Raw genomic sequence first — 14538 nt, 5'->3', positions numbered from 1 at the left:
TAAAACTTTTGTTTGAACTTTGAGCTGACTCCGATCTCCTTCCTCCAGTTCTAAATGAACGCAGAATTATTTTAACATCCACTGCCGGGACTTGGAAGTGGTTCTCCCTCATGGATGAGGCAATAGGTGGGAGGCCTTCTATTCAGCCTCCTTGCCTCAGCCTGGGGGGAGACCTCCAGTCTCAGCATCAGCCTCCTCTGATTCAGTGCCACCAGAGCCAGAGGGTCAGGGTGCAGAGCAGGACTCGGAGTCTGAGGAGCCAGCTCCACAAAAGTGACAGCGGCGTGACCCTGTTTTAGAGCTGTTGGAAAGGCAGGAGAAGAGGGCAGAGGAGAGGGAGAAAAGGGAGGAGGACAGGGAGGAGAGGCTATTAAACCTCCTCGAAAAAATAGCTGAGAAACCATAAATGAAATGAATAAATAACAAATAAGTAAATACATGTCTCACAAATTTGTTTTCAATTAAAATACAATTCTTTATCAAACATGGGTGAACACTGACTGGATGGAACTACTTGTAAATTATAACATATGAACATTTCTTTCCACTGGGTTAAACAAAATTACAGAGAGCAAATAAAACAGAGAGCATATAAAACAGATCAAAGGCTACGTTATTAACTATCAACAGCTACTGAAACTATTTACATGAATTGCAACTTGAACCAAGAGAAGAGAAGAGGGCAGAGGAGAGTGACAGGTGAAATTAGGTTAGAGAGAAGATACTTAAATTTGTGAGGAGAGAGAGAACATCTAATCTATTCTAAGCTTAACCTATTAACGCTTGTGATTTGATTTCTTTATGTCTTTATCTTTATCTCTCTTCTATAATCATGATCCTGCAGAGCTGGAGGATTGTTGTTTGGTGCTGAAACTGCAGCAGCAATGCAACCACGCAGCCGTTCTCCACATGCCAAATCTGGCTAGACCTGATCGCCGTCATCATCTGGCCCCAGTGCCTCCTCCACAGGCTCCAGAACATCACCATATTTGAGGCAGAGATTGTGTAAAATGGCACAACAAGCGATGACTTTGACAGCAAAGTGCGGCTTTACTTCCAAGGCCTTGAAAAAAACTGAGCACCACCTGGCTTTCATGATACCAAATGCCCTCTCAATTACAGAACGGGCCTTAGCGTGGTGCCTGGGTTGGGACATACAGGGATAACCACCATCCCCCAGAATCTGGAAGCCTTCAGGTGGGTATAACTGCTGGACAAAAAGTGTTTTTTTTTTTAAAACTCTGGCGTCATCGGACAGAGCCAGGGTAGCCAACAAATATGTCCAGAAACTGGCACTGGTGGTCACACACCACTTGAAGTTGAATCGAGTGGAATAATTTTCTGTTAAAATAGCACTGGGCATCTGCACTTGGTGGCTTAATCCGGATATGGCAGCCGTCAATACTGCCCACAACCCTGGCAAACGCTGCAGATCCAGCCAAATGTTCGAAGCCAGCACCGGTTGTCTCAAGCTGATCAGGTGAGGGGAAACAGATGAGCCTGTTTTTCAGCCTGAGTACTTGTTCCGTGACCCTGTGAATTAGGTCATGCACCGTGGATCGTGGGATTGCAAATGCTCGGGACACAACACGGTAAGATGTTGCGCTTGCCATCCAGAAGAGGAAGACCAGAACTTCCAGGTCATGACCCCAGCCATGGTCCAGTGGAGAGCGAAGGAGCCGGATGAGATGGCCGACAGTTGGTCTGGAAAGGCGGAAGTCTGGGCGCAGATCACTTTCACCATCAAAGTAAATGACCAAGACAGGCACGTGGCGGTTCAGTCGACAATACTGAGATGGGTGACCACGCTGTAAAGAATAGTTAAAACTGATAACAAGGTGTCCTGAAATTAATTGTATTAAAGCTATATGACAATACAATCACACTCTGTTGGGTAACTGTTTATAATAACCATCATTAAAAATTATATTGATAAAAGTGATGACAAAAGGCTTTCCTGTTTATCAATGATAATTGTTTTGTAAATCATCTATAAACATTATTTGGCTGCTTGTAGAAAGATGCAACTATCATTGATAAATGGTAAATTAATATTTAAACTTAAGTAATAGAGATGGTTGCAGCTTTATCTAGAAAATGTACATAGATTGTTTAATAAGTAGAGCTTAATTCACCATTTATTAATGATGGCTAGTACAGTGTGTGACTAAAAGCTGAGTGAAAAGTGACAATATCACTGTTTTTGACAAAAGCACTGTGGTAGGCTATGAAAACCAATTATAATATGCTGTGTGTAAAAGTTTTCGCCAGCGGGGGGTGTAGTTTGACAGAGGATAGTTTATTGTTCAGAAAATTCAAAAATAATATATCTATTCTAAATAAAAAGGCACTGAAAAGTAGGCTATCACTTACAATTTGACGACGTCTTGCTAGTCTTACAAGAGATGCACGTCTTCTTCTTTCTCTCTCTCTCGCAATTCTAATTCTCCTCCGTATCATCAATAATTGAATTATTGTTAAAAGAAACACGGCCAGATTCATATTAGACGGCATATCAAGAGCTACAGGAGCAGTTTTCTAAATAACGGTAAGTTTTTTTCCGGTAAATTGCTCGGCGCGAGACAAATTCATGTGGAGCAGTACAACAGTCACAAGGCAAGTTTATTCCATTGTTTATTTTATTACACATTTCAAAACAAGGCAATTTAAATGGCTTCCTACATTAATTTTAAAAAAATTAAGTGTAAAACGAACAGCATATAATTAAACATTCCAGTAGGTTACAATGTAATGTGCTGTTACTAACGAGCCAAGAGAATAAAATATGAAAATATGCTTAAATAGAAAACAAAATACGAAAATAAAAAAGACAGTAATCAAAAGCCTCTAATTTAACAAAATGCACTAGTAAACGCAAGAGTATTGTGTGAGACGACATTAGTGTGGTACGTTTTAATTGTGTGACAGCGATGACATAATTAACTGCGCCAAGAGTAGTGTCCGAAACATTTTCTACATTAAGCTCCCCATGTAGGGAGTAGGGAGTAGTGAATGAGTGAGTGATTTCGGACACAGCCATAGACATTCCTCAATAGACCTTAAGAAGTGCGTGTTATCAGATCCTATTTCAGTACCTCAGAGTAACCAACATAATTGAGAGACGGTTTCTTTTCTTCTTTTTTTAAATATAGCACATACTTGACCTTCTTGTCACACTCCGTGCCAGGTGGTGGCGGTAATGCGCCAATTCGTTGTTTGCCAACCGCCATTAACACGCTAAAAAGAAGAAGATAGAGGACGGGAGATTGCTTCCTGCTTTCTTCGTGTTGATGTTGTGCAGAGCCAGTGTGGCGTGTCGTAGTCACTGCCGTGACTGACTTTCATATCCAGCTCACAATATTTGGAAGACTATGGAAGAATTTGAGCAGCCGAGGCCCGCTCATCTGAATGGGTAACTAGTTTGAGCCTGTGAGCTACACTCGACACGAAATGTCTGATTGGCGAGGAGACATAGCTTACGCTGATCGAGTATGTCCGCCTACATGCTGTTGTTTTACCTCGGTGTTTGTGAAGTTGCTTCGTCTATTTTCCATTAAGTAGCTTAGTTTAGTTAGTGAATCAGTGTACCACTTATAGTTCCGTCTCCCTGTTTGTTACATTTATCATGAAATCATAAAGACAATTGTTTATTCAGCCTCTTCATGCCGTCTGACTTAAACTTTAACTAGCGTGGTAAAGTTTTTCTTTGTTGAGTGATTGTGTTGTTTTTGTGTGTAATATCTACAGAGTACGTCAACTGCACTTATTATATATACAATATATATTAAGGGTGTCACGATTTCAATCGATCGAAATTAATTCACAATCTCGAACTTCGAATTAAAAAATGGAATCGTCGATGCTGCCACGCCCCCATTTCAAGTCCGGTCGGCTTGCCAAGGGGAAAAAAAACACACACGTGTTGAAGTGCTGCGAGTCAACCTCCTCTAACTTAGCTACTAGCTAAGCCAGTAGCTATTAGCTACAGCCAGTCAAACGATAGCATGGTGTTACACCATTCCCGTTCGGCTCCCGGACCGTGGTCGGGAATCACAGGGGAGATGATTTCCTCCAGGGCCGAGGTTTCTGTAGGTGAACCCCCTTTCACGTGTTAAGCTGGTTGGGAAATAATACCAGGGAGCTTTTGCTGTATTTTAAGGAGCCGTCGCCTTTATTCAGCCAAACTGCAGCCTATATTGTACACTTCATTGCGCTTTATTTCGCTTCTCCTTCCTCTCCCATTCATTCGCTATCTGCACGTAGGGAAGTTCCCTCACTCTCGCTCGCCCACTCATACCTTACGCACACACACCTCACGCACCGCCCTATTCCTGAAAGGGGCTACGCTATACGTTCGTGTTGTTGACAAAAAAAGCTCTGCTATGTGCCTGTACCATATTCTTCCACTGGCAGCTTAACTGAACTTAATTGTTCAGAGAAGACCATGGACATGGCTGTTTTATTTTTTTGTTTGTTTCGTTGTGAACTCGAATGTCATCTTCTGTGAAGAAGACTGCAGTTACAAAAGAGAAACTAGATGGCAGGTTATTTTGTTTAAGTTTCCAATTGACTGAAGATATAAGTTATTGTTACATTATGTTGTTAATAAATGTTTTAAATTTGACAATGTAGTGTGGTACATTGCGAACAAAGGTCGTCAGATATTTTATTGCATAAAAGTCTAGTCTAAAAATGGCATAGCAACCTGTGCTTTAAAAAAAATAAAGGTAAAAATCGAGAATCTAATCGAACCGTGACCTTAGAATCGAAAATGTAATCGAATCGAGGATTTGGAGAATCGTGACACCCCTAGTGTGTGTGTCTGTGTGTGTGTGTGTGTGTGTATGTATGTATGTAAGTATGTATATATATATATATATATATATATATATATATATATATATATATATATATATATATATATATATATATATATTAGGGGTGTTACAATACACAAAAATCACGGTTCGATGCGTACCTCGGTTATGAGGTCACGGTTCGGTTCATTTTCGGTACAGTACAGGAACAAAATGCAAAACATAAATTAGCTTGTTGTTTACTTGGAACTTTTGTAAACCAACAATTTATTGTAACATTATACAAAATATTAAAATAAAATAAAAAAATAGAATTTTGTTGTAAAGTGCTGCCTGGTAATAAGTTAAATAAATTATTTTCACTGTCTCTAAGTCCCCCTGCCAGGTTTGCACTGGTGTGTTGTTCATACGGGCTGAGTTGTAGGGAGAGGCTGCTTGATTGCCAAAGTCAGCTGCGTTTGCACTAAGGTCATTTTTTTTCTTGTAGCAGTTATATTCACACTTGGGTGGTGCCGTTTCAAGTGCGCGGCACAACGCAGAAATTCAGCTAAATTTAGCACAGAGCAGACAGGAAGTCTGACACGAAACAACAACAGTACATCCGGTTGATTTTCAAAATAAAACACTCGCGTTGATACAAGCACAAAAACCTCAAAAAAGAGACAAATATGCGCTCTTCTTCTAATCCTTCAGTCGGGAACACTTCGTGTTATGTTTATAACACGTATAACTGCAGTCGTGTGTGATTATGTAATTATCACGGGAATTCCTCGGTTTCGTTTCTCCAGCTGTTCGGCGGAACTGCGCCGTGCCGGACTCGTCTTTCTCCGTTGCAGTATATAACCAGGAAGCCGAAGTGTTCCCAAGCAGGAGACTTAAGCGACAAGGGAGGATCTTCAAGCTCTGGTTTCGCGCTAGCATTAGTATAGGTCTTTGTTTTCAAGTTTAAACTCTTGTTTGAGTTTTTCAAAGGACTTAAAGGTTTTCCTATCAACAAGTGTACATATTGCTGTTATTCCTCTCTCTGTCCACCGGATGAATGTATCATCTGACACACTGGGACCAAAACTGGGTGTTTTAGAGGGCCGTATTAGTAATTTACTGTCACCTTCCAATTTGAAAACATGGTTTGAGATTGTCAAGAAAAACAAAGTGTCTCTCAAGATAGCATTATCTTCCTTATGGACTGTACATTCTTTCCCCACTAATTTGGCAGGAGGTGGCACTTTACCTAAATTGAAGTTTCTCTCATGCATTTTCCACCACTGCAGTGGGTCCATTTCACTGTCTGCATCTGGTGCCAGCAAGTAGTTCTCAAGCTCCTTTTCAGCTGTGTCTTTGTCAGTGAGTCCTGTGCTGGGGTATGATTTCTTAAAGAAACTGCCCAATGACTTTCTCTGTTTCTTCTGGGTGGGTAGCACTGCAGCAGCTCCTCCCTCTTCTTTTTGTGCTTCCTCTGTTCTGGCTGAAGTGGACGGGTCCTGGTTTTCCCCCAACATCTCAGACACTGCTCTCATTTTGATGGCATCAACCTTTTCTGGCTTGATGCATTGTACCTTGAAGCGTGGGTCTAGCAAGGTTGCAACATCAAGCAGTTCATCTGTAATCTGGTCAGCATACTTTTCATCCAGGTATGCCATGACTGTCATCTTTATGTCCTTTGTGAGCTGTGTTTCATTGTCAGACGGCTTCAGAATCTGTGTTCTGAAAAGGTGCAGCAGCGGCTTGAGGTATGACACATTCACGTTACATTCACCAGAGAGTGAATCAGTGAATTCCAGTAGTGGATTCAGGGCCCCATGCACAGACTCCAGCACATCTAGGTCTTGCCAGGAGGGAACCAAGTGCCTGGTCTTCTTATCTGCACCTAAGACCTGAGAGATGGCTTTCTGTTGCTCCAGCATCCTCTCAACCATTTTTTGACGTGAACCCCACCTGGTGGGTGACTCTGTCATCAGCTTGTGCTGGGGTAGGTGAAGCTCTTCCTGAGCAACAGCCAAGTCTCTCTTTTTCTTCCAAGAGAAAGTGAAGGCAGCCACCACTTTTTTTACACACGCCCACAGCTCGCTCCACCCTCTTGTCTTTTCCTGCTCTCTCTGAGGAAAAAGGGTAAATAGCAATAGCATAAATTAAACTCTTGAGGTTGTTTATAATCTCTACACTATATATTGTTCCGATTTGCTTTTATGTCTTTTATATTTTAATTGTGAGTGCTTTGATTTTCTGTTCCTTACCTTTTATCATTTTATGCTTTTATTTTCTTATCCTTTACTGTTCTCTGGTTTTATTTATGTTAAGCACATTTTGCATCTGTGTATGAAATGGGCTATATAGAAAAATGTTTTTAATCAAATTAATTTAAGATTTCTGTGCAGTGACACAACTCAAATTCACTTGATTGAGGGGCTGAATATAAGAGATGCCTCTCAGTATGATGCATGCCAACACCCACTACCACCTCAGTAATAAGCATGATGAAGAATATTAACATTAATTAATATTATTAATATATATTGATATTATTAATATTAAGTGTAAAAGTGTTTTTTCTTTTTTAATAATAAACTTGTAGGTAATGTAGGATTTCAAGCTCAGTTTTTCATATTTATATGAGCTGACAATACAATTAAGGTTGGTATTTAATTCTGCTGCCCAACTTACCAACAGCTGAGTGAAGTCGATGCCCAAAGCATTGCAGCTGAGTCCACTTGTTAATCGATGTGGCCTTCACTATATTTGCCCCACTATCAGTTGTGATGCAGACTTGTTTGCCTTCACTCAGTCCCCAGGATGCAAGCGCTTCTGTCAGTCCTGTAGCAATGACTTCACCTGTATGGTCGTCGGGAAAGTAGGCCGTTTGAAGACATTTGCTTTTCAAATTCCAATCTTGGTCGATGAAGTGGGCAGTGAGGCTCAGGTAAGGTTCAGACGTGAGACTCGACCACATGTCCGATGTGGTAGCGAAGTATGACACATTTTGCAGCTCCTTCTCAACCATCTCTCTGCACTCCGTATAAAGCTTTTGAAGTGCTGTCTGAGAGAAGTGTTTACGACCAGAGAGTTGGTAACGAGGGTTGATTACTTTAATTAGCCGCTTGAATCCCTCATTTTCAACCGTGCTTACTGGTAGCATGTCTTTTGCAATACAGTAGGCTACTGCATTTGTGATGTCGCTATGTCTCTTAGTTTTTTTTGTCATAAGGCATGACGCTGGAGAGAGCGGACTCCATGGTCTGCTGCTTTTGCTTCTCGGGCTTTCCCCAGGTTGTTTTCGGGGGGGCATTAGCTCTTGCTTCGGTCTGGGATTGTGCATGCTCTAGTGGGTGGCACTGCTTCAAATGTTATTCCGTCTTTGTGGGAACATGCTTTCGACACAATTTGCAGTGCACGCTACTCTGTTTCTTGTCTGACTTTAAATATCCAAAGTGCCTCCACACTACCGAACTTCTTGGGCCCTTCCTTTCGACTATGTCTTCAGCATTTGAGCCTTGATCTGTCGTTTGGTTGTCATTTTCTGTCACCTGGTCGCTCGAGCTCTCACTCATGATCTCCGTTCACGGTCTCCCACTGCTAAAACTCACTAGCTAGCTGCAGCCCAAACAATAGCATGTGTGCTGTGTGCGTCAACCTAACTTGACGTGGCTCTATTCCAGCATGATTGGTTCGGTGCAGCGCTACTTAATTATGATTGGCTATTCTTATGTCTGTCAAAACATGGACGAATTAATTCTATCGAAATTGTATCGACCGTGTCTCATATTTTCATCGAGGAAAAGTTATTTCGCGATATGTATCTTTATCGTTTTATCGCCCAGTGCTAGTACCTGTGTTTTTTTGTTGTTCAGTTTGTATCCTGACATCCTGCCAAAATTTTCTAAAGTGGTCAAAAGTCTGGGAATTGTTATGTTTGGGTTTTTTAAGTAGGCGATGATATCATCAGCAAACAGACCTAATTTGTGCTCCTCTGTTGCTATGTTAATCCCTTCCAGTTCATTATTTTGTCTGATATCCTGAGCTAACTGCTCAATAAATAACGCGAAGCAGGAGGGGCTGAGGCAACATCCCTGCCTTGTACCTCTATTGAAGTTAAAGTTGCCTGTCAGAAAGCCGTTGATCCTCAGTCTGGCAGTAGGGTTACTATAGAGAGCTTTTATGCAACTAATAAATTGGTTATTAAAGCCAAATCTCTCCAGAACTTTATAAAGAAAAGGCCACCTAATAAGCTTGGGCGATTGGACAAATAAATATCGCCAATCACCCATCTGCTGAGTCCATCACGGTTGGTTTCATTTTTGGCGATTTTTCGGGTGATTTTTGTCATTTTATTTTGCTTAATTAATGGTCTGCCTCCACAGAATTCAACATGGTACATATAGTTCATAATTACTATGTAGAGCACAATTCAAAGTGTGCGTGTATTGGAACTGGCAGCTTCACAACTCACTCAATGAGTCTTTCACAAAATGGCGGAGCTGAAAGTAACGTTAATTCATAAACCATATTTGAGAACTACGTCAAGTGCAGTTGTGCACCCCGATTGTTATAATAGGACAGGTATGTTATCCTGACCTTTTTATAATGGTGTCAGACAGCCGTCTTCGGCCCGTCTTTACAGCTTATTACTCAGCAAAGATCTCAAGGTGATTTATTTTTTGTTAAATGAATAAGAGTATAGCCTATAGGCTGTATGTTTCAGTAAAATTTCCGTTCATTAATTTTGACATTAAAGACCACAGTCAGAGGATAAGGCGCAATGGCGCATGTAAATTTATTTGAACAGAATAAACAGTTGGTCCACAAAAGTAGAGATGCACCAATCCAGTTTTTTCCGATCCAATCCCGATACCTGGACTGAGCGTATCGGCCGATACCCGATACCGATCCGATACTACTGTTGAATGACTGAACCGTATACCTTACCATGTGAGTGAAGGCATCAGGCTTGACATAAACATTTAGCCTTGTTAAAAAAAAGATAACAAATTAACACAGATATAAATGTACTTAATATTATTTATTAACAAATACAAACAATAACAACAGTGTACATTAGCAGCAAAAAGAAATAAATAACACTTACATGTAAAGTGCACTGCAAACTGCAGATATTTTAAAATGTAATATAAAATATAGCAGCTGCCTGAAACCCAACAAACAATGGCTTAATTACCTTCAAAATACAAAATAAACAGAAGTAACATGTAAACATTAAGTGCAAACAGATATTCAAAATCTAATCTAATATAAAATATAGCAGCTAACAAGTGGCTTAATTAACTTGTTCAATCAAAAATACAAAATAAACAGAAGTAACATGTAAATATTTCGTGCAAACAGATATTCAAAATCTAATCTAATATAAAATATAGCGGCTGAACCCAACAAACAGAAGTGGCTTAATTAACTTAATAACAAAATTACAAAATAAACAGAAGTAGCCTAACACTTCCAAAACATTTAGAAAATCAAAATAAAAAACTAGAGATGTTCCGATACCATTTTTTCCCTCCCGATACCGATTCCGATACTTATGCTGTGGGTATCGGCCGATACGAGTACTAATACCGATACCAGTGTGTTATAAAAAATTATATATATCATACTACGCCTGCATGACTGTGATATGATTATCAATGTGGTAAGGCCTGGCTCAGGTTAAACCCTTTGTAAAACATGAATGAATACAGCAAATGAAAGCCATTTATTTAAAAAAAAAATAGTATAAAGCTGAATTCTGCACAGAGCAGACAGGAAGTCAGACACGAAATAATAACATGACATCCTGTTAATTTTCAAAATAAAACACTGTTGATACAAGCACATAAAACCTCAAATAAGAGACAAATACGCGCTCTTCTTCTAATCCTTCAGTCTGAAACACTTCGTGTTGTTGTGTTTATAACACATACATATAACTGCAGTCGTGCGTGACTATGTAATCATCGCGGGAATTCCTCGGTTTCGTAACTCCAGCTGATCGGCGGAGCTGCGTTGTGGCGGACTCAAAACACAGCTGGTGGAGGTTGCCGGACGAGGACGACGGAGCCAAACCGTAGTGGAGCCGTAACGCAGCGGACACGTATCCGGTAGAATCTCGGAGCTAACGGGAGCTAGGCTAATAAATTACGTGGTATCGGATCGGTGCCTGAACTCCAGTACTCGCCGATACCGATGCCGGCATTTTCAGGCAGTATCGGAGGCATTTCCGATACTGGCATCGGAATCGGAACAACTCTAATAAGAAGAATAAATCACTTGGCCTGGCCATCTTTTTTTCAGACAAGGTATGTCAGAGGCCATCAAATGAGTTTCTTGTAAGAAAACAATTTTAGACCTAAGATGTTTCAACCTATTTATAACTTGTTTCAATTTAGTCAATTTTCTAAGCCCCCAATATTCCAACTAGTGATCTTAATCTCGGAATTATTCACAGACATAGTTTTTTGCCATCGATAACATCTTCTGATATCCTGATATGGTTATAAATGTTGCTGATTCTGCCAAAACCATACACAAAAATATAACACACACTGGAGGGGAAAAGGAAAACCGCAAGAACAACTAGAACAGTGACAACCAAAACGAGAAAAAATCCAATCCCACCCCCTGGCATTTAATTGAAATGCTTTCCCACACCCCCTTTAATAAACCAGCTCCGGAGGATGCTGATCCACTAATGCTGAGGAGCAGCTAGTCTGCGTGTCCTTGACCCTGGACAGAACAGCCATAAGTCCAAACAACCATAATGTCTCCTATTTTAATATTAACCCCTTTCTCTGTTCTCAGTTAAAGCCAACTCTGTTCGTGAAAAAAAAGAGATTGCATTAAACAATGCTGTACCAGAAATAACGTTGGCTTATGTTTTGCACCACAGAAAATAATACAACAAAATAATTTAGCAACATAATCCTGATTTTCATCATGTTCCCTTATTTGAATTTTTGACCCCATCTAAAAGTTTGAACCATTCCTTATCTTTTCAGTATAACATTTAGCAACACTATCACAAAGAAACAGTCTTTATTAGTCTCTGTATGTCGTTTATGATACCTGACTCAACTGTTGTTTTTCTTCTTGGTGCGTTCAATGTCCGTCATAACTTCAGGAACTGTGTAACACGTCCGTATGGCCTGTACAGTCTTTATGCAGGTCGTGTTATGCCTTGGTGGAACCTCTCGGCTTCTTGCGGTGTTGAAAAGAGATGAATTCTTCCATTGTGAAGCGCTCTCAATTTACAAGGATTATGTTGAAATCCTCAAAAGTTTCCCATGGCCACAAACTGCTTCACAACTGGGGCAAATTCTCGCCGAACATGGACCGTTTCTGCAGACAGATCCTGAGAGAAAGAAAGCTTGCCATCGTCAAGCATTATTTTTCGCTTCCTTGCTTCGCGATACACAAATTCCTTCTCCTGAAACTTCAAAAAGCGGACAAGAACTGCTCAGTTCTGGTTAGGTTTGGCCGGTGCCAGTGTGCGATGAACTCGCTCCAGAGTGAAAGTTTTATCAGGACAGCCGAGCCATCGCGGTAGCATGTCGTTTACAAAGTCGAAGAGTGGCTTATTTCCTTCAGCTCGTTCACGCAGACCAAAATTATATTTTGACAGCTTCTTTCTTTCTTTCTTTCTTTCTTTCTTCTGCCTCGATTTTCCAAATCTTCTGTTTTTGACTCAAGATAGGCAATTCGTTTAGTGGCGGAGGCTAGTGCCTCTTGAGTGTGCTGCAGCTTGTCTTCTGTTGTTGCTATATGTGCTTCTGCCTCTCCGATACGTGTTGTATTTGCAACCACGTCTTGTTCCACGTCTGAAAGTTTGCTTTCAATCGCCACAATTGAGTTTGCCACATCCGACAAACGGTTATCAATGTTGTCCAGTTTTGATCCAAAGTCCGAGCGGAGGGACTTCAACTCTGCTAGCTCATCAGCTATATTAGCCATGCTGCTAGCTTCATTAGCCACCGTCGTTGCAGGAGAAGTTGTCTCAAAGATACTTGCCTTGCGTGCTCTGGTGAAAATTTCGTAGGGTTTTGATTCGGATGGTTCTGACATATCCAGAGCCGCTCTATTTGCTCGAAAGTTATCGGTGCATTTGTGGGGTTTTTCTAAAGTTTGTGTTCGGCTGTGTGGAGCTTTCAGGCTATGCCACCATCTTGATCCCAGTCACATCCGGAAGCCCCACACATTTGTTAGCGTATAGCAGAAAGTAACTTAACTCCTGCAGTCACTTCTTCGCTCACTGTGCAGAGGCGTTGCCATTCTCCTGACTAGGGATGTCACGATTACTCGATTTCACAATTATTTGCGGTATTAAGCGCTACGATTAATTGATCGTAACGTTTTCTGAATACCGGCAGAAAATATTATGCCGGAACCATAGTTAAGGGCAACACAAACGGAACAAAAACAAAGTTACGCAACACCCACGTGTTGCCGCGCCTGCGTGTGTTGCTTTGTTTTGGTCCCTGCAAGTTGCAGAAGAGAGGCGTGCCAGTGGGGAAAAATGGCAGAAGAGTTATTCTCCCCGACCAAACGTGTTAAGTCAGCCGTGTGGGAATATTTTGGATACAGGAAAAATTACCAGGGTGTCGTTTTTTTTGAGGACGGCTTGCCAGCATGTAAATCATGTTATAAAAAAATTGCAGTCAAAGGAGGAAACACAACTTATATGTTTCACCACCTGCAGGACAACCACCCGACTTTGTTTGCCAAAATAAAGGTAAATACGTCAATGTTTTCCTAACGTTGCATTAAATTGGTAGGAAATTAAATGTTAGCGTGTCATTTGCAATTAATTGTGTACGAGTACGACACGGGTTCGCCTTTCAGTGCAGCGTGAGGTCGATCGCTTTTTTTTTCGTCGTCGGACAGTCTCAGTGTCAGTGTGCAGTGACCTGTAGAAGAAAACGTTGGGCTTCTGCTTCCAGCTCGATCCAGTGCTTGTACACTTGTGCTTCCAGTCTGTTTCATGTTTTACTCATTTGTTTATGTCATTGCAATTTAAACATAAAGTAAATTACCAAAATAATAGATAAGTTTTATATGTGGCCACATAAAATTAGACAAATGATTAAAACGATTAAAAATAAACTTAAACATCTGGTATAGATGACAATTGATGACTTAAATAATTTAAACAATTCTCCTGGGGGATTAATGATTGGTCCTATTTAAATAGATACTTAAATATACAAATACAAATATTGGGTCATATAAGTAGTAATATAATTATATTTTGACAGTCAACATAAGTCATTACAGCCCAGACAAAGCTCAACTGTGTGTTGGAAATTTATTTTCTCTTTTCTCACTCACTGACACCTTCAGGGCAAGATTGGGGGTGCTGCTGCTGCAGTTCAACAACCAACTGTTGCAGAATCCTTCGCAAAGTGTGCCCCTTACGCTCCTACCTCAAAACAAGCCCAGGATTTAAATACTGCTGTAGCCTATTTTATTTCCAAAGACATGATGCCATTTCAGATTGTGGAAAAACCTGGATTTCTTCATCTCATGAAAAAAGCAGTGCCACAATACAAAGTACACACAAGAAACTACTTTTCAACAACCAAAATCCCAGCCATGTATGAGGAGGTGAGAGGGAGTGTGGAAGAACAGCTGGCAGAGGGTGAATGGTTTGGTGCAACCACAGACTTAGGGACCAGCACTGGTGGTACAGGAGAGCCCTTAATGAGCTTTACAGTCCACTACATCTCTACTGACTGGAAGC

The 14538-nt window shown here is 40.7% G+C and overlaps 1 protein-coding gene across 1 annotated transcript in view; it reads left to right on the top strand.

Annotated features, from left to right (window-relative positions):
* The first annotated feature begins 3251 nt into the window (after window positions 1–3251).
* Window positions 3252–14538, top strand: part of dctd (dCMP deaminase) — a 48680-nt gene continuing 37393 nt past the window's right edge. Inside the window, exon 1 of the mRNA XM_084382863.1 lies at window positions 3252–3412. Coding sequence (XP_084238989.1) covers window positions 3372–3412 — 41 coding nt within the window. The 5' untranslated portion in view covers window positions 3252–3371. The remainder of the gene's footprint in view (window positions 3413–14538) is intronic.

This window comes from Pagrus pagrus, assembly GCF_965226575.1.
Source record: "Pagrus pagrus genome assembly, chromosome: 2".
Taxonomy (NCBI): Eukaryota; Metazoa; Chordata; class Actinopteri; order Spariformes; family Sparidae; genus Pagrus; species Pagrus pagrus.
Note: the sequence above shows the minus strand (reverse complement) of the source record. Positions and strands in the feature narration are given on the sequence as shown.